Genomic DNA, 25,441 nt, shown 5'->3' on the forward strand with positions numbered 1-25,441 from the left:
GTTGATACCATGTTTGGTGTACATATCAATGAATACCATTTCATGTGTGTGGGGGAGGGAAGGGGAAGGAGTGTCAGGTCAGTAATTTTTGTGTCTGAGAGGGATTAAGAAGCTACAATTAAGATGAATTTTTTACCTATGATGTTAATTTTGTGTGGGTGGGTGGGAGAAAGGAGTATGTGTGTGCTATCAATAATATTTTTGTATGTGTCAGAGAAAGAGGGAAGAGGCAGGAATAAGACATTGTATACTTGAGTGTTGATGGGTGGTAAAAAGAATGAGTTACACCAATGTATTTGTGTAAGCCAGAGAGAAAAACAGATGTAGAACTAAGGTGTATTTTTCAGCTGTGTGTGTGTGTGTGTGTGTGATGGGATAAAGGGGAGAGAGAGTAAGTGTATTCAATCATTATCTGTATGGAAGACAAAAAAATAATTGGTATGTGAGAGTTAATGTTTAGGTATGTCGGGGAATAGAGGTAGAAATATGCTTTTGGGCCATGACGTCTTCCTGTTAGTGCGTGTGAAGGAGAAAAGGGAGAGAATAAGTGTTAAATCAATAGCTATGTATAAGAGAGGGAAAAGGTAAAGTTTAACGTATTTTAAGGCTGTAATATTTACTTATGAGTATGGGAGGAAGGTAAAGGGTAGTATTTATCATTGTGTATGTCAGAGGAAAGAAATTGAAGATGCAGTGTGGCTGTTTGTGTGTGTGAGGGAGAAAGAGGCAGAGAGGATGAGTGTGACCAGTAATTACCAACGAGAGAAGAAAGGTGAAGTTATGGTGTATATTTTGGCTATGTTTACTTAAGAGAGAAATGAAGGTTTGGTATATCAGTGTTGCTGCTTCTAGGTGTGTGTGGGAGAGAAAGAGCAATGAGTATATTCTACATGCATAATCATTCCTCAACTCTATCTTTTTCTAACTCCACCCAACTTTTCATTTTAGCTTCCTTAACTCCATGATTCAATTTGGCTTCCCCAACTCAGTCTCCACATAATTCTAGCCTAACTCCTGTCAACTCATTTCCCTCTAAATTAGTTTCCTGGTAACTTTAGCTTCTTTCTTTCATCAACCAAAGCTTATTTCATTCTTGCATTCCTCCTAACACTAACTACCTTGTTTGTTCCTCATAATTCCAGACCTCTAACACTGTCAACTCATTTCCCTCTAAATTAGCTTCCTGATAACTAGCTTCCTTCCTTCATCAACCCCAGCTTATTCATTCTTGCTTTCCTCCTAACTCCAACTAACTACCTTTTTGTTCCTCTTAATTCCAGTCTCCTTGAATTCCAGCTAGTTTATTGCATCTAAACTCCAGCTATTTTCTTTACCTCTTTCCTCAAAACTTAAGGATTTTCTTTTTCTTTCACACCAGCGTCATTCCTTCCTTCTGAATTTCCTCTTCATTCCAGCTTCCATTTTTTTTTTTTTTTCTCTCCACCCCTTCCTTCCTTCTGAGGTTTCTCCTCATTCCTGCCTCCTTCCTTCCTTCCCCCATTCTCTATTTTCCCTAAACTCCGACTTATTCCTAATGCAATCTCCTCAAATTCAGCGTCTCCCTCATTTAACACAATCCATATAAGAAAGTTTCCTCTGCTTATTGACATGCTGGAAAGGTGCCAGAGAGCAGTTGTGCAAGTTGATTAACCAGGATACCAGGTGACCTTGCCACACTGCAGCGACAGGTGTGGCATCGCCTGAGAATGCTGAAGTGTTGATTGGCATGCATCCCTGGAGTGGAGTGTGTATAAGTTGCGGAGTCAATAGGGAGCTTACAAACATGTCAAGGTAGCGAGGATATGTGGATGTATAGAAGTCATGGTGCGTGGTGAAACGAATGTATTCAAATGGGTAAAAGGAATTAACAAGGGTGATAATAAGCGCCTTTGACAGTAAACAATCACGGTAGAACTTGAGGTAATTGATATAAGATAAATTTGCGTTTAGTTAAGAGATTGGCAGTACACAAACGATAGGCTTGGCAGTCGTGTAGTCGGCGTTAACACCGTAAGTAGTTTCAAAAGGTTAGATGATTATAGGAATAGGAAAGACAAGAGGTAATAAGGTTAGCAAATGTGGGGGAGGGGTGAGTTCATGATTAGTACAGGAAGTGCCCAGTGTATGCCTGCAGCCCTTTTACAGGTCTTATTTCTTATTTAGTAGAGTGCTCCAGTAAGTTAAGTTTGAGGTCAGAGATTAATGTTATTCTGTATGATCAAGTTAGTGCAGTCCATTGGGGAGCGTTAAAATCAAGGTGATGGTGGAGAGGCTATGTAAATGTACACATGTTATTCTATATAGTCAAGAGCTTTTGTTGTGTGTTAAGGTGTTCTATGGATAGAGAGGCTAGGTTGATATAGAAAAGTGTAATACTGTATAATCAAATGGGTTCGCGTAGTCCATGAGGAGCTTTCGAATCGGTCTATGTGGCTATAGAGAAGTATTACGAATAGTCAAATTTGTGTAGTTAGTAGGGAGCTTTCAAATAAGTCAAGTTTATGGACAGTGACGGTAAGTGAATATATAGGAGTGCTGTACTGTAGTCATCAAGTTTGTGTAGTCAGTATGAAGCGATGAAGTAGGTTAAGGTGATGGTCAGGGAGGCACGAGTGGGCAGAGGTGCATATTTAACAGCTTGCTACGTGTTGGCTTACTGACTCGTTGCTGGTCTACATATTTCATCTTTCTGTAATACTGCAGTTCATTCAGTGAAATAAAACTGTCTACTAAGAAGAGGATAATATAGTCCAGTGCACTGAAGTATGTACATTGGTCTATATATGTTTATTTATTTATTTATTTATTTATTTATTTATTACTATTATTATTATTATTATTATTATTATTATTATTATTATTATTATTATTATTATTATTATTTTATTTTTTAATAGCAATAATTTGTTCAATATACTCTCTCTAATACTGACGCTTTATTAGTATTCGCGTTTTTTCTTTAATTTTGGCTAGAATTTTTTTTCCTAATACTAACCAATTTCAACCTTTGGTATAGCTACTCTCTCTCTCTCTCTCTCTCTCTCTCTCTCTCTCTCTCTCTCTCTCTCTCTCTCTCTCTCTCTCTCTCTCTCTCTCTCTCTCTCTCTCTCTCTCTCTCTCTCTCTGTGTGTGTGTGTGTGTGTGTGTGTGTACATATACACACAACTACTATGCAGTTATCACAGTGCTATCAGTGGTGAACATTGGAAGCAAACAGCCTGGCTCAGTAAGACCTTTAGATATTAAAAGTTATCTGTAATCCCTACTTTCTCTTTTATAGTTTTTCCTAATATTGTAGTAAGTGTAGTTTATTTCAAGTCAATACAAAGAACAATAAGATCTGTTTCAGTTCCTTTGCAACCGTTTAGAACTTCTCATAAGCTCAATATTTTAGTTAGTGTAGTTTATACGTGTAGTGAAAATTAATATACAATTCAGAACACTGGTGAAAAACAGTAAGTTCTGTAGCGGTTTGAGTTCTTTTACAATCCTTTACAATCTCACAATCCCTTGCAAGTTTATGCTTTCTTTTTATCCTGTGCCGTATTAATCCCTGATGCGGTCAATCGGCTGCTTTTATATGCTGTACCAATAACTTAATTCTCTCGATTCCATCTCTCTACCTCAACATTTCTTCCCTAGTTCCTCTCCCCTCCACCTGGCTGCTCCATACCACCTTCACAGGGTCATCCTCTTCCACTCTTTCAATACCAAATCATGCGTGCCTTCCTTACCTCCTCCTACAATATTTGAATTTGGCGCTGAAAAGTGTCCGGCAAGTCATAGACAGCCAAAAGTAATCGAGAAAAAGGTAAAAACTGCAAGCACGACCATAAATCATAATAATGGCCTTGAAATACAGCATGAACACGGGGAAATAAATAGAGTAGTGATGGAATACAAGCCATAGGGGCAGTATTCAGGTGTTCAATTAGCATGATACAGGTATGATAGCAACATGATTAGTAGGTGAAGCAGTTAATTGGTACCAGGCGTTTTATTGACTGCAAGATGCTTTGAGAAATAAGTTATGTAGGAAAATGGATGTCTGAGGTATATAAGGCCTCGGGGAATTACAATAGGCCAATGTATTTGATCGAGTAGTGTTGCCATAGACCCACGAGCACAGTGTTGCCAGACGTGGAAATTTCCTTTGATTGTTGGGAAATCTCTGTAACATTCGAGAAAGTATTATTATTATTATTTTTTTTGCTCAATGATGCGTAATAATGTTTTATGTGAAATAATATTTTACTTAGGCGTCGAGTCATAATCTCAGATTTTTTCCAACATAATCTTCAGGTAAAAAAAAAAAAAAAAAAAAAGAACCCGATAAAAATAAAACCTGTCTAAATGGAAATAAAACCTCAGAACTAGAAGAACTAGAATAAGAATAAGAATAATAATGTAAGTGATAATGAAATGTGAATGTAGCAAGACTCTTATTTTCATTTCCCAGCGTGGATAGAGAGAACATTTCTTGATAATAAAAGTGTACATTACATTGCTGACCCAGAATTTACTAGAAAAAATATCAATACATTAAAATTATCAGTTATCATTTATCAACATTTTACTGACAGAAGCAATACATAAAAATTATCAATTATCATTTATCAACATTTTACTGACAGAATGAAGAAATTGGCAGGTAATTTTCGACATTTGACCTTCCTATTAAAAAGAAAGTACATAAAATCAAGACCTATATAAAAATAACAACCAAAACACAAAAGTTGACAAGCATCCATAACAATACAGAAATAATATATAAAACTGATACACCAGTAAAATATCGACATGCCAAGTTATTAAAAAAAACGAAGAAAACCCTACAAATCTTATATTAAAACAACTTAAAAAACATAAAAACTACAAAACGAGTAAAATAATAAAGATAAAAATGGGCAAAGTAAGAAAACAGGTAAGGTAGGTGGGTGGAGTTGGCATCAGCGCTGCGAACCCCGGATGGTGGCGTCACTTCCGCGTTGTTCCTCGCTGCTGGTGAACACAGGTTTTCTTTCTTTAGTTTTGTTTATTTTTTGTAAGTATTGCATCGGGTTTTTAGTTTGTGCATGACACCCACATGACGGGCGGGGTGTGGGCGGGGCGTGCGGGCGTGAGGAAAGTGGCTGGGTGGTGTGGAATGGTGAAATAAGCTGGTGATGGTGGTGGTGCTGGTGTCTCCATTTGCTAGTCGCGTGCTTGCCTTGCCTGACCCTGCTGTAGTTATTTATCCGGTTTTTCTTCCTTCCCTCTCTCCTTTTCATCACCTTTTCTCTTCCTCTCCCCTCCTTTCTCTCGTTCTTTCTCTCTATCTTTGTCTCGTTTATTTTCTCCCCCTTAATGTCATTTTCTTAAGTCACTTGTTATATGTATATATATATATTTTTTTTTACCGCCTCTCTCTCCTCCTCCTCGTTTTTCTTCCTTTTCTTCCACCTTTTTCATCCTCTCCATAGTTATTTTGTTTCATCTGTCATATTTATTCTTTTTCCTCAATTCCGGTCTTCGATATTTCTTATTACGCCTTTTTCATTTTCTATCTTCTTCCTTCTTCCTTTCATTCGTTCTCTTAACCTTGATTGTCTTGCAGTTTTATCTTATTCTCGTATTCACCTTATTATTACTCATGCTTTCTCTTCTCCATCTTTTTTTTCCCTTCCTCTGATCATTAATCTTGTTCTTTCTCTTCATCTTCATCAAATTTATTCTCGTTCGCTTTATTTCTTTTCTGTTTTTTTTTTTATTTTTCTTTCATTCCCTTCCTCCATTTTCTTTACTTTCCCTCTCATCCTCATCCTTTTGTCTCTTCATGCCTTTTATCAATATTTATTCTTGTTCTCGCGACTTCATGTATTCCATTTTCTTTGTTGTTTTATAATTTCCCTTCATTCCTGTTCTTCCCAGTATTTTTTCTTATTTTTTCGTTTTGCCTTTATTTCTCTTATTTATCAATGTTCTTTGTTTCTCATCCTTATTTCTTTATGGTATCTTTTAATTCTTATTCTTTTTCCACGTTCTGCCTCTTCTCTTTTCTTTATTTTTCATATTTCTTCCTTTTCACATTCTCTAATTTTATCAGTTTTCGTAATTCTAGTTTGTTTTTTTCTTATTTCTTTGTTTCCAATTTGCTTCTTTATATTTTTATCTGTTAATTTTATTCTCTCTCTCTCTCTCTCTCTCTCTCTCTCTCTCTCTCTCTCTCTCTCTCTCTCTCTCTCTCTCTCTCTCTCTCTCTCTCTCTCTCTCCTTGCAGTTTCTTTTCTTTCTCTTATTCATATTTTTCTTAATTCTTACTTTTGTCCACCATTTTGTTTTCTTTATCCCACTTTCTCTTCTGATTTTCTCTTTCTTACTTCTCTCTCTCTTTTTTGCTCTCCCTCATTCATCTAATTTAATTTTTATATTTTGTATCTTTGTCCTCCTTTCTCTCCTCCATTTTCTCATATCTTGATTTTTCTCTTCCCCCATTTTCTTTTTCCACCCTATCTCATTTTCTTTTTCTTCAATTATTGTTTAGAATATTCCTCCTATCACTTTTTGTCTGTTACTTTTTCTTCTCCAGTTTTCTCTCTTATCTCATTTTTCTCTCATTCTTTCTCCCTGTCTTTTTTTTTTTACATTTCATTTCTCCTTTTCTTTTTCCTGGTTTATTCCAAGTGGCTTTTGTAACACTTGTACTGACCTGGTTTGGCTTTGGTGTCCTTATGTTTATTAAAGTTAGGTTAGGTTAGGGAAACATTATTTAGTCATTTATTTTCTCTATTATCTCTTTTATGCCCATATATTTTTTATTTATTTATTGTTTTTTGTTTTATCATAACTATTTTGCTTTTTTTTTATTGATTTATTTTATTTACATATATATATATATATATATATATATATATATATATATATATATATATATATATATATATATATATATATATATATATATATATATATATATATCTTTTTTTTAAGTTTTGTCTTTTTAATTAAGCTTTTCTGTATTCATAATGGTGTCTTATATTTTGTGTCTATTATTCTGTATATTATTTTTATGCAGGCAGATTCCACTTACTTCGCATCAGTACACACACACACATACACACACATGTGCGCGTATGCATTACAAGCTTTGTATGTACGTGTGTCTTATCCATGCAGTGCCTTCCATACCATCTCAATACGAAATGAGTTTATTGCATTACTACGGTACACCCTCCATCCCCACCCCTACCCACCCACACCCACACACATTATTCCCTTCCCTCTTTCCCATCTCTTATCTTTCCCTTTCATTCTTGGCTTCTCACTCTCCCACCTTCTCTCTTACATCTTGAGTCTCCCAGCTTCCTACTCTCTCTTTTTCTGCTTTTTCCTCCAAGTATCTCACTCTCATTCTCTCATTAGCATCACACTCACTTCCTCTCACTCTTCAAGGCTCTCTCTCCTTTCCTGTTACTCATCCAGCATTCCTCTCTTCTCTAAGCTCTTTCCTTTTGTGTCCTGTATCTCTTTTTCTTTCTCCCAGCACCTCTCCCTTGTGTAGCATCTGGCTCCCTTTATCACTCTCTCCATCTCTCTCCCAGCACCTCTCCCTCTTGTAGCATCTCTCACTTCATCACCCTCCCAGCATCCCTCCCTGTTCTTCCCACCATCACTTGCATTCACTCTGAAGGTCAGTGTGTCAACCTTGGCTTCTTGCACCAGGGGAGCAGGTCACTCTGTGCCACGGCCTTCAGGTCAGTCTGTCACCTTTCCGTCTTGCAGACAATTCAGCCTCATGGTGGTTGTTGCATTGCTGGAGACAAGTTGCTGTCACGAGGCAGTAGTTACACCATACAGACTTTTCTTTGGTTATTAGTCAGGAGAACGGCTCTCAGTCCTTGTTAAACTAAAGTTAATCTTCCCATTGGCAATGCTGCTTTAAGTCTGCTAACACAGTTCATGTGGGTTGCTTCCTGTTTGTCGTGTGGGTCTCCAGCCGCCAGGCCGGCACACTGCTGGCTGTGTGGCCGCTGTGTGTGTTGCGGCAAGACGCGGGCGCTGTGTCGGGCACAGCTTGGCAACACTGCTGTTATTATTGTGCAGTGATGAGTTCAGTTCGCTTGCCTCATTGCTGGCGACGCACTGTGTGGTCACTGTTGACTGGCTGTCACCTTGCCTTTAAGGGAAGTAACACTGAAGGCAACAGTAACACTGAAGGCATCCTGGGTCCACTGAGGGTGGTGGTGGTGGGGGTGGGTGGTGGTGGTGGTGCAGCAGCCGTGGGTGAGGCGGAGGACTCTCATGCTGGGGCCGGCACACACTCGGCAACACTTGGTTTAATTTGATTTTTTCATTTATTTTTTTTCTTTAATGTTTTGTGTGCATTGATCGTCATCATCATGTCTTGGCATGCTACAGCCTTGTTTGGAAAGTTGTGTGCATAAGCTACACCATTTTTAAATTTCAACATTCTAGTTCTGCCTTTTTTTTTAAGGTTTTAGATCCAAATTCCAATTCATCTAATAAAAATTAGCTGTTAGCAATTAACGCTACCTTCCAGTAACTTGTTTAGCAGTTTAGTGCTAGTGCAGCAAACCTTTTAGGTAGCAGATTAGTGGGTAGCAAAGGTAACTCTTCAGTTAGTGGTGCCCACCTTTGTCTGTTGTCTTTTAGAGTGAACCAGAGACAGAACAGACACTCCCATTGGCTCCCCCAACCAACACAAGCATTGCTATTGGCCAGTAGACTCCTACATTGTAGCAAAACCTGAAGAAAGCTTGCTTTTGGCTCTTAGACTTTGTCAAACTAAAACTAACCACCTTATTGGCTATTAGAGTGAACCAGGGAGAGAGAAAAAAAAAGAAACAGCCTCCCATTGGCTTCCATTAAACTGAGAGACAGTCCTTGCACGCTATTGGCTAACAGAACCTAGGGCACGGAGAGCGGAGGCCAGTGATTGGCTTTCAGAGTCCTGTGACCTTCGGAGGACTCTAGGATGGCAGGAGTGGAGGGCAGGAGCTCGGGGACTGCCACACAGGCCAGCCCCACGCCTGCCTCGACTCAGGGAAAAGGTTGGTCAAGGCAGGACAGGTGTGGATGAAGGGAAGACAGGTGTTCAGGGGGAAGGTGTGTAGTTTCCTGGGTTATTATTGAAGTATACACGTGTGGATGAAGGAAAACGGGTGTGGAGAGGAAAGGTGTGTAGTTTTCTGGGTTGTGTGAAAGTTTGCAGGTGTGTTGCAGGTGTAGAAGGAAAATTTGTGTAGTTTTTTGGGATGTCTATGAAAGTGTGTAGGGTGTGTTTTCCAAGAGTGTTTTGGGTGTAGGTTTGGAAGCAGGTGTGGAGGTGGTGGTGGTAGTGGTGTGGTGTGAAGGTTTGGAAGGGTATAGTTGTGTGGCGGGGAGACCTGAAGGTGTAGGTGTGTAGGTGTGTAGCTGCTGTGTTGAGAATCTTGCACACACGCACATTATTTTTTCTTTATTTTTCACACTAACAGATGGTTTGTTCAGCGTATGTGTGTGTGCGCGCGTGTGTGTAGGGATGTTTACTCATTTGTGAATCTTATATTATTATTATTATTACTATTACTATTGTTATTATTATTATTATTATTATTATTATTATTATTATTATTATTATTATTATTATTGTTATTATTATTGTTATTAATTGCCATTATTATTAGTAGTATTGCCATTATTATTATTATTATTATTATTATTATTATTATTATTATTATTATTATTATGTAAAGATGAGGTTTTGTTGACGTCTGGGGGTGGGCGCGGTTGTGGACACTTGGTGGGGCCCATCATTGTATAGGTCGGTTAGGATGTGGGGCACTCCATAGGAAAATGCCCTGCACTGCTATGGCCACAGGATTGGAGTAGGTGTGGGGTAGGGAACAGTTTCATTATGATGGGGCAGGGTGAACCAGTGTGTGCTGTGGGGCCTTAGTGTGGCTGTTTGTGGCCAGCTGTGGTGTGCCTGGGGTGTGGTAGGGTGGTGCACAAGACTACCTTCCCACCAGGGGCTGACAGGACTGAGAGTGATGTGTGTGTGTGTGTGTGTGTGTGTGTGTGTGTGTGTGTGTGTGTGTGTGTGTGTGTGTGTGTGTGTGTGTTCCCTCGTCTGGGCCGCTTCGTGTGGGATTGCCGGCCTGGTATATAGACAAAGTCAGATTATTATTGTTATTATCAATTTTATATCCTTGTCATCATTGTCACCATCACCATTATCATCATCATTGCCAACACTTACCATTACTACAGTGTAATTTACAATAATAGGATAAGTAGTAGTAGTAGTAGTAGTAGTAGTAGTAGAACATTTAAATAGCAAACCTGGCCCATACAAAGTTAGGAACCAAGATTAGATAACCTTGTATACCATCAAAGAAGTGAAAATATATAGAGGGGGACTTTGGGTGGTTCCTGGTCTCCTTGTTTACCCTCAGATGGTCTTCACAACATGCAGGGATGCCAGGATGCGTTTTCTGTTGAGATGCTCGTTTTCTGTGCATAGCTTCGGGGGCGTGGCTGTCAAGTAGATTTATTTTTATTTGTTATGCTTTATTTACTTGTTTATTTGTTTGTTTGTGTTTGCATTATACTGTTTATTGATTTGTTTTGTTTGGTTTTGTGTTGCTTTGCTTGTTTGCTTGTGTTTGCTTTGCCTGCTGGGTTTGCTTGTTTGCTTGTTGTTGCATTTTGATTGGGTGGGTTTTTGTTTGTGTTACCTCTTGTTTGTATCTAACTGTTTGGATTGTTTTCTTACAGGTTTGTGTGTGTGTGTGTGTGTGTGTGTGTGTGTGTGTGTGTGTGTGTGTGTGTGTGTGTGTGTTTTCTAGTTCATATGCACAAACCTATCACAGTTCACATTTTGGAGCAGCAGTGCAGTAGTGGGGTGGTTCACACACAGTGGGGCTTGAGCAGGATGCAGGGGAGGGAGTGTGGAGTCATCTCTCTAAAAAGTAATTATGAAAAAAACTACAGTGGAACCTCGGTTCTCAAACTTTAATTCCTGAATGCTGTTCAAAATCTGAAATGTTTGCAAACTGGAACTATTTTCCCGGTAGGAATCATTGTAAAATTGATTAATTAATTCCCAGACACTTGTCCACCCTGTCTTAGCAGCTTATGACAGGCGCTTCCACCGCCACAATGGTTGCTGCACAACATGTCCACCTCACAAATTAAAATTATTTATCCAGAAAGGATGTATTGAATGAATTTAGTTAAGACACAGAACTCATCAGAAGATACCGTTTAGACCGTGCAGGTGTTCTCCATGTATGTCACGGATTTAGTGAGGGAAGCCTTACAGAGTGACACAGAGAGGAGCAACCCACTTGCTGCCAAAATGAAGGTGATCATAACACTTAGACATCTTGCTGCTGAGGAAACCTAATGGAAAAATGCAGTTGTGATGGGATTGTGAGTTATTAAGAGTCGCAGGTGACTTGGGACTACTCTTGGGCGCCAAAAAACTGTTCGTTTACATCAAGGCTCTTCAGCGGGGTCATATTTAACTTTTTTTCAAAGGTTGAATTAGTCCTACCCACTGCCTTTCCTATAGATACGTAAAAACAAAGGAAATATTTGTACAGACTATAAATCTGTAACAAACAGCAGCCTTTCCTTTGTCTTCTAGGATTTCAAATCAAGTAACTTTGTCCAACAAGCAAATTGTGGCACAGCAACCAAAGCAATTATGGGATAAAAATTTAGTTTAAAACCAATTTGTTTGTAAAGGGAGGCGTTCAGTAACTGAGGCTCCACTGTATGTAGCAAAATTACTTCAAGAAGTGGATACTTACTGATCCTTTCACTGCAGCATGCCACACTTCACATCATTAAAGGCAATGTGTGAAATCTTTGTGCTCGTAAAAGAAAGGAGGAAATACAAAGATACATGTTGTAATTTAGGGTCAGTACAGTGTTTGAAAGTGGCTGTGGAACAAGCAAAACTGTGTCAGAGTGGTTAGTGATTCAAGAAAGATTACCAGACACCAGTGAAAGGGTTAAGACATCTCATTCCTGCATTATTTGTTTCATTTGTTCTCATCTAAGTAAAGACATTTGGTTTCTTAAATATAAATATATATATAAATAGAACTTCTGTAAATTTGTACAAAACCATAAAGTTTGTGGACATGCAGGTCTGTTGGGCTCCTTTCAAATGATGCCTCTGATGGTGGCCGCTGTGGAGGGGTCGGGTAACTCCAGCCACAAGTAACAGCACACCACTGTCGGCGGTGGTTGCCTGCCCACACCACAGGGGCCTTGTATGAGCTGTGGGAGGTGACTAGTGGTGTTGCATGAAGGGGGGCTTGGAAGCATAAAGGGGAATAGCTACTTAGACTAATTTTGTGTGTGTGTGTGTGTGTGTGTGTGTGTGTGTGTGTGTGTGACCATGTACATATGCATTAATTTATATCTACATGTTAAACATAACCATTTCTTGATAGCTAACCATGCTTCTTTTCTCTCTCTCTTTCAAACAACCAACAACTGTCCATCAACCGTCCCCCTGCGGCCTCTCCAATACCTTTCTCTCCCTCTCTACCTTCTTATTTTCTCTCTGTTCCTCCCTTTGTCTACTCTCCATTCCTCTCTGTGCTTTGTTCCTCCCTGTGTCTGCTCTCTGTTCCTCTCTGTGCTTGTAACCTCTCTGCCCTCCCTTCACGTCTCCCTGTCTTCTCCCCACTCCTCCCTGTGTCTATTTCCTGGTCTTCTCTGCTGCCGCTGCTGCTGCACCTCAGTTGTCTGTTGTATGACGACTAAAGCTGAAAAACCCACGCTCCAGGGGCAGCGCATTAAGACCAGGAAGAGAGATGAGAAAGCCAAGTACGACCCTGTTGGGTTTCGTGATGCCATATTGCAGGTGAGGACGTGTGTGTGTGTGTGTGTGTGTGTGTGTGTGTGTGTGTGTGTGATAATGGTAATAGATGGTTTATTTACAAAGACAATCATGAATGTGTATGTTGAATAAGATAGGCATTTCGAATCTCTTCCTTTCCTAGCCATTTCAAATCTTTCTTTCCTCTCTTGTCTGCAAAGTTGAACATGATAAGTGTTTTGAGTCTCTTCCCTTCACTGTCTGTTTGCAAAGTCAAGAGAAATAAGTGTGAATCTCTTCCTTGCCTTTTCTGTCTGCAAAGTTGAACAAAAGTGTTTTCAGTCCTTGTATATTCTGTCTGTAAAGTTGAATAAAACAAATATCTCCAACCTGCCCCCTAAACCAGCATTGTTAACATGTGTCTCTGTGCAGGGTCTCTCAGAAGCAGGCTCAGATCTAGAGGCAGTCAACAAATACCTCGACCAGGCAGGATCCAAACTCAAGTACCGAACCTACGGCGAAACTCTCTTTGACATCCTCATTGCTGGCGGCATCCTCAGTGAGTGTGTGTGTTTGTGCTGAGTGAGGTTAGGTTACGTTTGGCAGTAAGGATTGTGTGAAGTTTGTCAGATGTGTGTGACTGAGTGAATAAGTGAGAGAGGATGTAGATGAAAGGAGAGAAAATAAAAGATAGAAAATATTGATAGGAATCAGAGAGAGAGAGAGAGAGAGAGAGAGAGAGAGAGAGAGAGAGAGAGAGAGAGAGAGAGAGAGAGAAAGAGAAAGAGAGAGAGAGAGAGAGAACTACTTTTAATTTAGTGGATGATGTTGAAAGGAGAGAGGAATGAAGAAAAATAAGAAGAAAAAAAGACTGATAGAAACTTAACTATGAAGTAGAGATTCATTCTTTGATATTTTATGAGTCTAATTATTACATTGGTACTGAGAGAGAGAGAGAGAGAGAGAGAGAGAATATTATTTGTATCATGCAAACACAGCATCAGGAGCAAGAGACAGTACCATTTTCCCTAAGTGTTATCAAGAGAAAGTGAAAGAATGCTATTTTTCCTAAGTGGCACTGCCTGTTTCCCTGCACAGCCCCGGGCGGTGGCATCTCGGAGGATGGCATCGACAGTGGGCCAGTCCGCACTGACATGTGCATCTTTGGTTCCCCGGACGACAGCTACGAGACTCTTCGTGGCTACGCAGCTGTGTTCACCAGGCTGATGAGGCGATACAAGTACCTCGAAAAGATGTTTTATGAAGAAATGAAGAAGGTGGGCTGCTGTTGACTGTGTGCAGAGTGTAAATAGAACATAGGAGCATTTTAATTCGAGTGTTACAGAGGGAGTAGGGAAAAGAAATGAGGTGGTGTTATGTAAGATCCTAGTAATGCCTCTGGAGCTATTAGTATCCCAAAAAGATGGTGTTCAAGGAAAGGTGTTGAGGTGTAGAAGGGTTGTTTTGTACTGAAAGCATGCTAGGAGGGATGGAAGGAAAAGAGCTGATACATTAATTAAAGATCATAGTTTTACCTAGAACAGATGTTTTATAAAGAAAGTAAGGTGAAGATGTATAAGCTGTACAGAAGTGGTTACAAGTGACTGGGTGTAAGGAGTGAGAGGGGTGTGTGTGTGTGTGTGTGTGTGTGTGTGTGTGTGTGTGTGGTGTTGACGTGTTATCAGCCACCAGCACCTTCAGGGACACAATAGGATGCACAAGTTTACACAGTTCAGATGAGGTGTCTGTGTGTGTGTGTGTATTTTTAACCCTTGCTTTGATTTACCTTTGTCATTTTTTATAATCACCATTCATCATCGTCACCATTCCCTGTCATTCTTCAATATCACCATTCATCATCATCATCATCAGCACAATTCTCTGCTGTCATCATTACTGCCTTTTGTATAGTACAGCTTTATCTGCATAATTTGCAATTTTTTTTATTTTTTTTTATTAGATATAATTTTTTGTTTGATTATTTTATTTTTCTGTATTGTTATAATTTTTGTCTGATTAGCTATTTCATTTTATTTACTCATTGTTTGTCTACATTATGTTTTAGTTGCCATTTTTGCCTTTGTTATTTTGGTCTCTATTAATTTTCTCTGATTATTTTTGTCATGTAAGTTGAAATAGAAAAACGGCAAATTTTATCTGACACTTGTTTTTGACTAAGTTAAAATCAGAAAACTAAGCTTTAATTATTTTATAATTAAATTATAAATTATTAATTATTTATAATTTAATTATTTTAATTTGTTTAGTTATCATTTTTGCCTCTACTTTACATATTTGGTCACGACATCACATTTACCTAACATTTCTGTCTTGCTGTAATCACCACCACCCTCACCACCTTCACCCGCAGGTCCTGGTGTACCTGAAAGGCTTCCGTGAAGGGGACCGTGTGCGCCTGGCCCGCTGTGTGGCCATCTGGACCAGCGACTCCCTGCTGGACCCCAAGGTGCTCACCACGCTGCTGCAGGACCACCTCGTCAAGGATGGCCTGGCCGCTGACTTCCTGTGCGAGGTGAGGGATGTGTGTGTGTGTGTGTGTGTGTGTGTGTGTTTTGGGAGGGAGGGAGGGGAGGGAGGAGGAGGAGGAAGAGTATGTAGGTCTTTCATATCTTCATTACTTCCAGACTGTTCATTTTGAGGTTAGCCATGAGAAAGTGTGTATTTTTCTATCTGTCTCTTTCTCTTATCTATTTTTTTCATGGTGTTCATCTTATGTACTGAAATTAGTGACAAGAGAGGTATTGAACTTAGCATGAGAGTGTGTGTGTGTGTGTGTGTGTGTGTGTCCTATCTTTATCAGTGTTATCTGTTTCCTTTATGTTATTTATCGTGTACATTCAAGTTGTTAGGTATGAGAGTTGTGGCGTTTATCTTCCCTTTTTTTTTATTTCTTCCAAGGTATTCATCATATTGGAATTAAGTACAGTGGAGTGTTTGTAAGAGACCTTTCCTGTCTTTATCTGCCTTATCTGTTTCTTCCAAGATCATCGTGTGTGTTGAAATGAGGCCAGGCAGGAGTGTTTGTGGGGATCTTTTCTGTCTATCTCTGTCACGTATTGATGACCTGATTATTCTTCATGCTAGTGTTAGTCATAAGGAGAATGTGCATTAATTTCTCTGCATTTCTTCCAACTTTTCATGGTGTTTTCTACCTATTTGTCAAGTCCATTTATTGTATATTGTATGATTTCTTTTTGATTGCCTCACTACTACTACTACTACTACTACTACTACTACTACTACTACTACTACTACTACTACTACTACTACTACTACTACTACTTACTGCTACTACTACTCAGTGGCGGCTCGTCAATAGGGACTGTGAGACTGCAGCCCCCCGAGTGGATTTCTAGGATTCACGAAAATAATGTTAATTTATTTATGTTTGACTATCATTCACATGAAAACACCAATTCTCCTATGTTTATATGAAAAAAAATACTGCAAAACAATGAGGAAGTACGGAAATTATTTACTACTTAATGATACGAAAGCGGGGAAAAATGGGGGGAGGCTTCCCGGGCGGAATGGCGAGTGTGGACTGCGTCCAGCGCAGTCTTGTCTCGGCCGTTGTTGTGGCTCGGTGAGTGTTCTTGCGTCGGTCTTATTTTCGATCGTGTTTTTCAATTTGTCAGGGATGATTTTAAAATGTTATTGATCAGTGATGGCTTGTGCTCAATCTTGATTATCATAGATGGTGTAAAATCACAGAAACATCGTATAAAATAGTATTTTTTTTTTTCTTTTCCCAGGTAGGTCTAGCAGTATTTTGCAAAAGGGCACAAGAAGCAAAGACGGTTTCTGCATTGAAAGAACTAAATTTTTCACAGTTAACACTTCAAGAGAAGGTAGCAATTAAACAAGCAGGTCGCCCATTACCAGACATTAAAATTGTGCAAGAAGGAGTAAGCCACAACAAGAAGTATATTCGCAGTTTTAATTGTGATTGGTACCAAAGGAAAACATGGCTCTGTGGATGTGAAGTTAAGAATGCACTATTTTGCTTTCCATGTCTGTTGTTTGGAGGCGATTCAGTATGGTCCAAAGATGGTTTTGCATACATAAAGAACTTGAAAGAAAAAACAGAGAAACATGAGAATTCTAGGAAGCATATTGATAATGTAATTTCTCTATCTGTTCTTGGGAGTGTAAATATTAAAGAAAGACTTAGTGAGGCATACAGACTTTCAGTGAATGCACATAATAAGAAGGTTACTAAGAATCGTGAAATTTTGTCCAAGATTATAGACTGCATAAAATTTTATGGACACTTTGAGCTACCTTTGCATGGACATGATGAAACTGATGACTCTGCTAATCCAGGTGTATTTAGAGGACTTATAAATCATGTATCACAATTAGATCCAGACTTGCGGGCCCATTTAGAAAGTAATGCAGTCTTCAAAGGTGTCTCCAAGACTATTCAGAATGAAATTCTCGATTGTCTGCTGCAAACATATCGTGATCAGATCAGAAAAGAAATTAAAGAAGCTCCCTTTGTTGCTGTTATGGCAGACGACACTACAGACGTTTCAGAACACACTCAAATGGTTATTGTTCTAAGGTACTTGCTAGGTGAAGAGGTTGTTGAGAGATTTTGGGGATTTTTCACTCCAGAAAATCAAACAGTGGATGGGTTGTCGAAATGCATCCTTGATCAGTTAAACACAGTCCTTGAAGGGAATGCAGAGAAACTGATAGCTCAAACATTTGATGGTGCAAGTATTATGAAAGGTAAGAAGAGGGGTGTTCAGGCTAAAATAAAATCAGTCTACAATAATGCCCACTTCATTCACTGTTATGCCCACCAACTTAATCTTATTATGCAAAATGCTGCAAGTGTTACACGGGGTTCACGAATATTTTTCTCTAACCTTTCTGGCATAGCAGCATTTTTTTCAAGGTCACCTCTACGTTTAAATGTTCTTACAAAGCACATGACTAGCTGCATTCCACGCCCGTCTTCTACAGGGTGGAACTTTGATAGTCACAATGTCAACAAGGTTTATGAACATTTTGAACCCTTAAAAAAATGCATGGAGGAAATACAGAGTACATCAAATGTTACTATAACCATACGAGAAGCAACAGGTATTTTGAACACCCTGAATGATGAAAGTTTTAAGTTTTGGTTGGAGCTTTTCCACCAGATAATGCCTCATGTAGAAGTGATTTTTCACCAAATGCAGTGTAGAGACATTGATGTGACTAAAGCACATAAGTTTATTACAAACTTCAAAAGGGCCATTTCTGAAATAAGAAATTCCAAATACTGTGAAAATCCCACAAAAACACTCATGGCTGAAGCAAAAGAAGTGTGTGACTGTGTGTGTGCTGATATAGCTGATAGATTTTCTTTCACTAAACAATTAGTAGCTGCTAAATTGTTCAACAAAGACTGTTTCACTAACTTCAAGCAAAAAGTGACTTTAGAAGAAGTTGAAGTAGCCACTGAAGCTTACCCCATGATTGCCAAAGGAAGACTTTTGAATGAACTTAGAGCATTCTACGACAGAAGTGATTTGCATGAGTTTTCCAAATTGAATGAACTATTAAAGATTGTGAATGAAAATAACTTAGGTGATGTACTCTGTGAATTGACAAAACTTACAAAAATTCTTTTGACAATTCCAATGACTACAGCAGAGCCCGAACGTTGCTTTTCAACCCTGAAGAGGGTCAAAACTTTCTTAAGGAGCACTATGAAGCAGGAGAGGCTAAGTGCACTTGCCATGATTTCAATAGAGAATATTTCTATGAATAATATGCCAGGTTTAAATGAAAAAGTTATTGATCTGTTTGCACAAAACAGGAACAGGAGAATGGACTTCCTTTTCAAATAGCCTAAACCAGCACTAAGGAAGTCAAGCATTTACTGTTAGGATAAAACCTAAAGAATTAAATAATTATCTATCTATCTTTATAATCTATCAATCAATGGTATGTTAAACAATAACAATAAAAGCATTTAAGATTTTATTTGTCTGAATGTGAGACAGCCCCCCCCATCAGTAACAGTCACGAGCTGCCACTACTACTACTACTACTACTACTACTACTCAAAATTTTCTACTACTGATATTCCTACTACTACAATACTACTGCTTACTACTTCCATGTCTTTGCAATGCTTCTGTGCTACTCTTTACTCACTCCACCACCACCATCACCACCGCAGGTCCTGCTCACTGCCAAAAACCTCCGAGACATCACAACCGTTCGCTCCCTCCTGCGTAAGGCTGGGCTGGACTCACGCCTCATGGAGTTTCTGCAGGCCAACAAACGCACTGATGAGAACTTCAAGAACCTGTTTCAGCAGAAGGGCCTGGAGGAGATCTTGGGCATTCACAGAAGTTTGGTGAGAGAGAGAGAGATAGGGTTGGTAGTGTTTAAGGTAGATTGGTGTAGGTAGGCAAGGAATGGGTCTTGTGGAGATGGGAAGGGGATTGAATGGTAGAGTTTAAAGGAGAGAAAGAAAGGGTGATGTTAGGTGAGTCAGGGAAGGAGAGGACTGTTGATAATGAAGGGAACGGCAGAAAGAATGATGTTGAAGGAGGGAAAGAGAGAAAGGGATAGGATAGAAGAGTTGTACTGGAACCAAAGCACAAAAAGAGAGGAGATATAAAGAAGATAAATCCTTACCATCAAGAACAAGCATAAACAATAAAAGATAATAAATAAATAAATAAAATAAATCTGGTCTCTTTCTTGAAAAAAAATATTAGAAAGATGTACTGAATCAACCTTTTCTCAAATATTAACAAGGGGTAATACTAAAAATGCCTTTCTTTCCTCCACAAACAATAAGAAAAATACTAAGTACACCTTTTCACTTCAATAATAAATAATAGCGATATAAAAAGAATATTGAATTGTCTTTTCTAAACACTAATGAGAAAAAAGCAATCTACCTTTCCTTGTAAATAATAATAAAAACTAAATCTATCTTGTTTCCTCCTCCTCCTCCTCCTCCTCCTCCTCCTCCTCCTCCTCCTCCTCCTCCTCCTCCTCCTCCTCCTCCTCCTCCTCCTCCTGTCACGCCTGCAGGAGAAGGAGACGAGCCTGAAGGAGCTGCAGACCTACCTGACGCAACAGGTGAACGAGGGGGCCAGCGTGCGGGAGATCACTGTCGGAGTGCAGGAGATTGCTAAGAAAAACAACATTTTGGAGCCACAAGTTATTTCAGCGGTAAGATTTGGCAACACTGCATTCATTTATGTGGGTGTGGCAAGGCTGCATTAGCTCAGGTCCTCTTATTCACCTTTACATTCCCTCTCTTCCCATGGACAGGTTTAATTTAATCCTCTTTCGTACATATTGTAAAGACTGTGTACTTTTGAAAGGGTCATCTCAGGTTCTCTTATTCACCTTTACATTCCTTTTCTTACCATGGACAGACTTAATTTAACCCTCTTGTACATATTAGAATGACCCTGTAGTTTTTAAAGGGTCAGCTCATGTCCTTATTCACCTTTACATTTCCTCTATTCCTTCCCGTGGACAGATTTGGAGCAGTGTGATGGAGGCAGTGGAGTGGAACAAGAAGGAGGAGCTTGTGGCAGACCAGGCCCTTAAGCACCTAAGGGTTTATGCTCCACTCTTCGCCGCCAACACGCAGAGTGACCGCGCCGAGCTGACCCTCTTGGTGAAGGTTCAGGAATTCTGCTACGACAATATGAACTTCATGAAGGTTTTCCAGAAGATTGTCGTGCTCTTCTATAGATGTAAGTGTGTGTGTGTGTGTGTGTGTGTGTGTGTGTGTGTGTGTGTGTGTGTGTGTGTGTGTTTTAAGGTTTTTCTATAGATGTGAGTGTACCTGCTGTCTTGCTGTGTGTGTGTGTGTGTGTGTGTGTTTCAGTACTAGACGGAAAAAAATACCTGTAATTATTGGCACTCATTACCACCAGCATCCTTGTAACAGCCTAACAACCTCACCACTGTCACTACCATTGATAATCCTGATGTCCTGTGTTTGTTTTCGTCAACACCAAAAGATCACCAGTATTATTGATCACTATTACTACCAGTCTAATATTCTAACATCCCATTTCTTCACCATTCCCATCCTAACACCCCATCACTAGTATCCCATCCTCCCATTTCTCCACCAGTCCCATCTAAACCTCCCATCACCATTGTCCTGTTCTCAGTTCCCATATCTCTCCTGGTGTCTAATGTCCTGTCTCTCTCTCTCCCCACCACAGCGGAGGTCCTGTCGGAAGAGGTGATCTTGAAGTGGTACAAGGACGGACACGCTACAAAGGGGAAGTCTATATTCCTTGATCAGCTGAAGAAATTTGTTGAGTGGCTGAATAATGCCGAGGAAGGTGAGAGAGTTGAGTGAGAGAGAGTGTGTATTGATGGTCTTTAATGTTTTTTGTTTACTTTTAATTTTATTTACATGGTTACAAATTATGCATCATTTTCTCCTTTATTCTTTCTTTGTGGTGCTACTTGGAATCATTTATTTATTTATTCGTAACTCATTTATTTAAGTACATTTTTCTATTTTGACTCATCATTCACTCCATTCCTATCTCATATTGCTTGACTAAGAGGAGACTGACGGGGACTGAGTGTGAACAGTGTGTGTGTGTGTGTGTGTGTGTGTGTGTGTGTGTGTGTGTGTGTGTGTGTGTATGTGTGTGTGTGTGTGTGTGTGTGTGTGTGTGTGGTGCTTTCTCTGTATCACTCCATGTATGACTGCTGGCCTTTGACATAGATAGATAGACAGAATCCATACAAGGAAACAGTAAAATGAAAACACACACACAGAGAGAGAGAGAGAGAGAGAGAGAGAGAGAGAGAGAGAGAGAGAGAGAGAGAGAGAGAGAGAGAGAGAGAGAGAGAGAGAGAGAGAGAGGGATTTTAATGAAGGGAGGCAAGGTGTGTTTGAGTGTCCTTGAGAGATGGAGGGTAAGTGTGTGTGTGTGTGTGTGTGTGTGTGTGTGTGTGTGTGTGTGTGTGTGTGTGTGTTTAGGGAGAGGAGTGGGAGGAAAGATTAAGGGATAGGATGAGAGGGAAAGTGAGAGGGGATATGGGCAGAAAAAGAAAAGGGAGAGATGAAAGGAAGGAGAGGGAGGTGAAAGAAGAGAGGATAAAAAGGAGAGATGATGAAGAGGTGGAGAGAGAGAGAGGAGAGAGAGAGAGAGAGAGAGAGAGAGAGAGAGAGAGAGAGAGAGAGAGAGAGAGAGAGAGAGAGAGAGAGGGGGGAGTAAGGTACATTTCATCTTTTTGTTAATTAGTTGAGTTATCAAGATTACAATTACAATTATCATATTATTACATCCTCCCCTTGCATTACTTTACTTTTTATCTATTTCCTTCTTTCCTTCCTTTTCTTTTCCTCCATTCCTTCCCCCACGCACACATTTCATTTCCACCTGCAGCTACGTTAACAAGTTTCCTGCCTCACCTGTCCTTGTCTTCCTAACTTGCTATGTTTTACCTGTTGAATTATTTGTTTTATCTTTATTTCTTTTTCTTGATTCTTCTGGCTGTTCACTCATATTTTATTTTATTCTGTAGTTTCTTGTTCAGATATTTACCATGTTCATATTTTCTCTATTTTGTCGTCATCTTCCATTTTCCTGTTCATTTTTTCTTTTATTTTTTTCATCTCTTCTTCCATTTTCTTATTAAGTTTCACCTGTTTAATCTTTGCCATTTGTTTCTCTCCTCTGTTCACTGTTCACTCTTGCATTCCTCTTATCTTCTGAAGATTTACCAGTTTAAAATATTTATCATTCATATTTTCCTCTCTTCCTTTCTTCCATTTTCTCAGTTTTACCTGCTGAAACATTTACAATCTTCATTTACCTGTTGAAGTATTTATTTCACTACATATGCCTCTGTCAACCTTCCTACACCCGTCTTATTTTCTGTGTTCACCTGTTTAAGTAATAATGATGTGATGTCTTCGTCCTATGTTCACGTTTCACCCTAGCATCCCTTCTTGCAATCACAAACACTTAGAATCTCTCTCCTGTGTTCACCCCTCACCCCAGTCTCTCCCTGCATTTACAAACACTGATAAATCTCTCCTGTGTTCACCCTCCACCCCAGCATCCCTCCCTGCATCCGTAAACGCTGATGACTCTCCTTTGATAACTCTCCTCTGTTCACCCTTCACCCCAGTGTGCCTCCTTGCAATTACAAAAACTGACACATAACCTCTTCTCTCGTTACAGAATCAGAGGAGTCCGAGGAGGAGGAGGAAGATTAAGATGCCCTGCCTAACCCACTCAGGATTTGAGGTGAGGCCTTATTATTAGTTATTATTTGTTATTATTGTTATTATTGTTATTTAGATATGAATTGGTTTTTATTGAATGAAATAGACCTTTGATGAAATAGACATGAATTTTGTCCCTGCTCAATTGAAATAGACACACTTCCTCTATCTTAAAAGAAAGAGAGAGAGAGCAGAGAGAATGTGAACTTAAAAAAAATACCTCACTAATTTTTGCCTCTCTTTTTCTCTGTTTCTCTGCCACAGCAATCTTCAGCCTCCCTGCCACTGCTGCTGCTAACTGCTGCCACACCAACAGCATCTGCGCCTCACTAAGGGAGACCAAACAACCTTCTCTGAATCAGCCCTGTCTCCCTCTGTCTGTCTGTCTGTCTGTATCTCTTCTTCTTCTCTCCTCTCCTCTCTCCTCTCCTCTCCTCTCCTCTCCTCTCCTCTCCTCTCCTCTCCTCTCTTTTGACTTTCTGCCTCCTCCATCCGTCTGTCTGTCTTATCTTTCTTACCTATGTTTTCTGCCTCATTAAGTTTGTTATTTCTCTCTCTCTCTCTCTCTCTCTCCGTCTCTCTCTCTCTCTCTCTCTCCTCTCTCTCTCTCTCTCTCTCTCTCTCTCTCTCTCTCTCTCTCTCTCTCTCTCTCTCTCTCTCTCTCTCTCTCTCTCTCTCTCTCTCTCTCCTTCCTTGTCTCATCCCAAAGTTTATTATTATTATTATTATTATTATTATTATTATTATTATTATTATTATTATTATTATTATTATTATTATTATCATTGTTTTTTGTAAGACCAAATAATTTTTACTTGTTTTCATTTTCTCTTCATTCTTCTTCCTCCTCTTGTTTTTTTTCCATGATTCTTTTGGACACACACACACACACACACACACACCTAATGCAAAGCAGAAGCAGTTGGTTAAACATTATTATTATTATTATTATTATTATTATTTTTATTATTATTATTATTATTATTATTATTATTATTATTATTATTTTGGAAGGAGGCAGAAACGGTATTATTGCATATATTGCTTTTTGCTCCAGATTTCTCTCTCTCTCTCTCTCTCTCTCTCTCTCGTCTCTCTCTCTCTCTCTCTCTCTCTCTCTCTCTCTCTCTCTCTCTCTCTCTCTCTCTCTCTCTCTCTCTCTCTCTCTCTCTCTCTCTCATCTCTCTCTCTCTCTCTCTCTCTCGTTATATATATATTGCTTTTCACAAAATATTTTGGCATTTTTTAATAATGTGTATGTTTGAATGTATGTACACATGTATGCGTGTGTGTGTGTGCGTGTCTGTACGTAAGGTTGTGCTTCATTTCTTAACTAAGCTTGTGTGTGTATGTGTATGTTTGTATGTGTGTTTTCCAGCCCAAACAAACAAACAAACAAACAAACAAACAAACAAACAAAGGCCAAGAAGCAGTAAGATCGTAACCCAAACTATGCTTTTTTTTTATTTACATATATATATTTTTTTTCAATATTTTGTCTTTACAAGAATCTCTCGTTTTCTGCGGGTCTCCCCTTCACAGTGACGGGAAGAAAACGGGTTCCGGTAGCCTACAGTACTCCTTTATAAGCCAGGGTGCTGCTGGCCCGCTGTTCTTTCTCCGTTTTCTGTTGAAGGGGTCGCTTTGAAATTATACCGATTGATTAAAATTGAGAATTGTGTGGGAGTTTGTCACTTATTATTGGACCAAGTTAGGTTAGGGGGCCTTGAATTGCCTTGCTTCACCTCACCTCACCTCAACCCTACCCTACCCTACCCTACCCTGTCCTGTCCTGTCCTGTCCTGTCCTGTCCTGTCCTGTCCTGTCCTGTCCTTACCTCAATCCTACCCTATCCTTATCGTACTTAACCGGACCTAATCCCACCTTACATTTGCCTATAAGCCCTTACTTTACCTTACCTTACCTTAATTACTTCACTCCATGTAACCTTTCCTCACCTAACCTAACAAGACCCCCGTCAAAGTAATTAAAATGACAGACTTTCAGCACAGTCCACTCTTTTAGGAAAAAAAAACAGCCATATCGCTACGCTGCTTGTGAAAGAAAACGAGGGGTGAATATTGAAGGGGTGACAAGTGTAATTCTTATCAGCGGCTGCATGAGGAAGACAACCCCCGCCAATGGTATTTCTTTTGTCACTTTTTTTACCTCTGAGAAGCGGGCGGGCGAGGGGCGGCCTCCTCTTTTGTATTCCTCGAGTTATTCTATAGTTGTGGGAGCATCTTTTGGTAAATAAAGATTGTCTTGGAACTGATGGCGGTATCATTGTCTTGTGTATTGTGGTGGTGTGAGGCTTGTCAGAAGGCAGGCTGTGTGTCTTGTGGAAGAAAGTTTAAGTTCAT

General features: G+C 39.5%; 1 protein-coding gene and 1 long non-coding RNA gene across 6 annotated transcripts; one reads left to right on the forward strand and one right to left on the reverse strand.

The window, feature by feature from the left end:
• Nucleotides 1–4,935: 4,935 nt before the first annotated feature.
• On the forward strand, nt 4,936–23,479 carry LOC135094472 (protein krasavietz-like). Of its 5 annotated transcripts, XM_063994595.1 has the most exons (12): nt 4,987–5,044; nt 8,905–9,050; nt 12,744–12,865; nt 13,253–13,379; nt 13,919–14,097; nt 15,192–15,353; nt 19,023–19,202; nt 19,892–20,032; nt 20,349–20,568; nt 21,049–21,171; nt 23,035–23,100; nt 23,343–23,479. In XM_063994595.1, the coding sequence occupies exons 2-11, from the start codon at nt 8,975–8,977 to the stop codon at nt 23,067–23,069; spliced, it is 1,365 nt and encodes a 454-aa protein (XP_063850665.1). In that variant the 5' UTR covers nt 4,987–5,044; nt 8,905–8,974; the 3' UTR covers nt 23,070–23,100; nt 23,343–23,479. The 5 variants fall into 5 exon arrangements, with proteins under 5 accessions (XP_063850667.1, XP_063850664.1, XP_063850665.1 ...); XM_063994597.1 differs by lacking the exon at nt 8,905–9,050 and having other exon boundaries at nt 4,936–5,014; XM_063994594.1 differs by lacking the exon at nt 8,905–9,050 and having other exon boundaries at nt 4,953–5,044.
• An 828-nt stretch (nt 23,480–24,307) lies between these two features.
• On the reverse strand, nt 24,308–25,274 carry LOC135094474 (uncharacterized). The gene is made up of 2 exons (XR_010263825.1): nt 24,916–25,274; nt 24,308–24,885 (listed from the first exon to the last, which is right to left on the reverse strand). It is a non-coding gene; the product is annotated as an uncharacterized LOC135094474 (long non-coding RNA).
• Between the last annotated feature and the right edge of the window lie 167 nt (nt 25,275–25,441).

Source organism: Scylla paramamosain, chromosome 45 (assembly GCF_035594125.1).
Source record: "Scylla paramamosain isolate STU-SP2022 chromosome 45, ASM3559412v1, whole genome shotgun sequence".
NCBI lineage: Eukaryota > Metazoa > Arthropoda > Malacostraca > Decapoda > Portunidae > Scylla > Scylla paramamosain.

Bases quoted from the DNA above. Each gene is read 5' to 3' on its own strand.
- LOC135094472 (XM_063994594.1), top strand. From the start codon at position 4,969: ATGGTGGCGTCACTTCCGCGTTGTTCCTCGCTGCTGGTGAACACAGGT. The intron at 12,866-13,252 runs GTGAGGACGTGT...GTCTCTGTGCAG, and splicing joins TTCGTGATGCCATATTGCAG to GGTCTCTCAGAAGCAGGCTC. The intron at 14,098-15,191 runs GTGGGCTGCTGT...CTTCACCCGCAG, and splicing joins TTTATGAAGAAATGAAGAAG to GTCCTGGTGTACCTGAAAGG.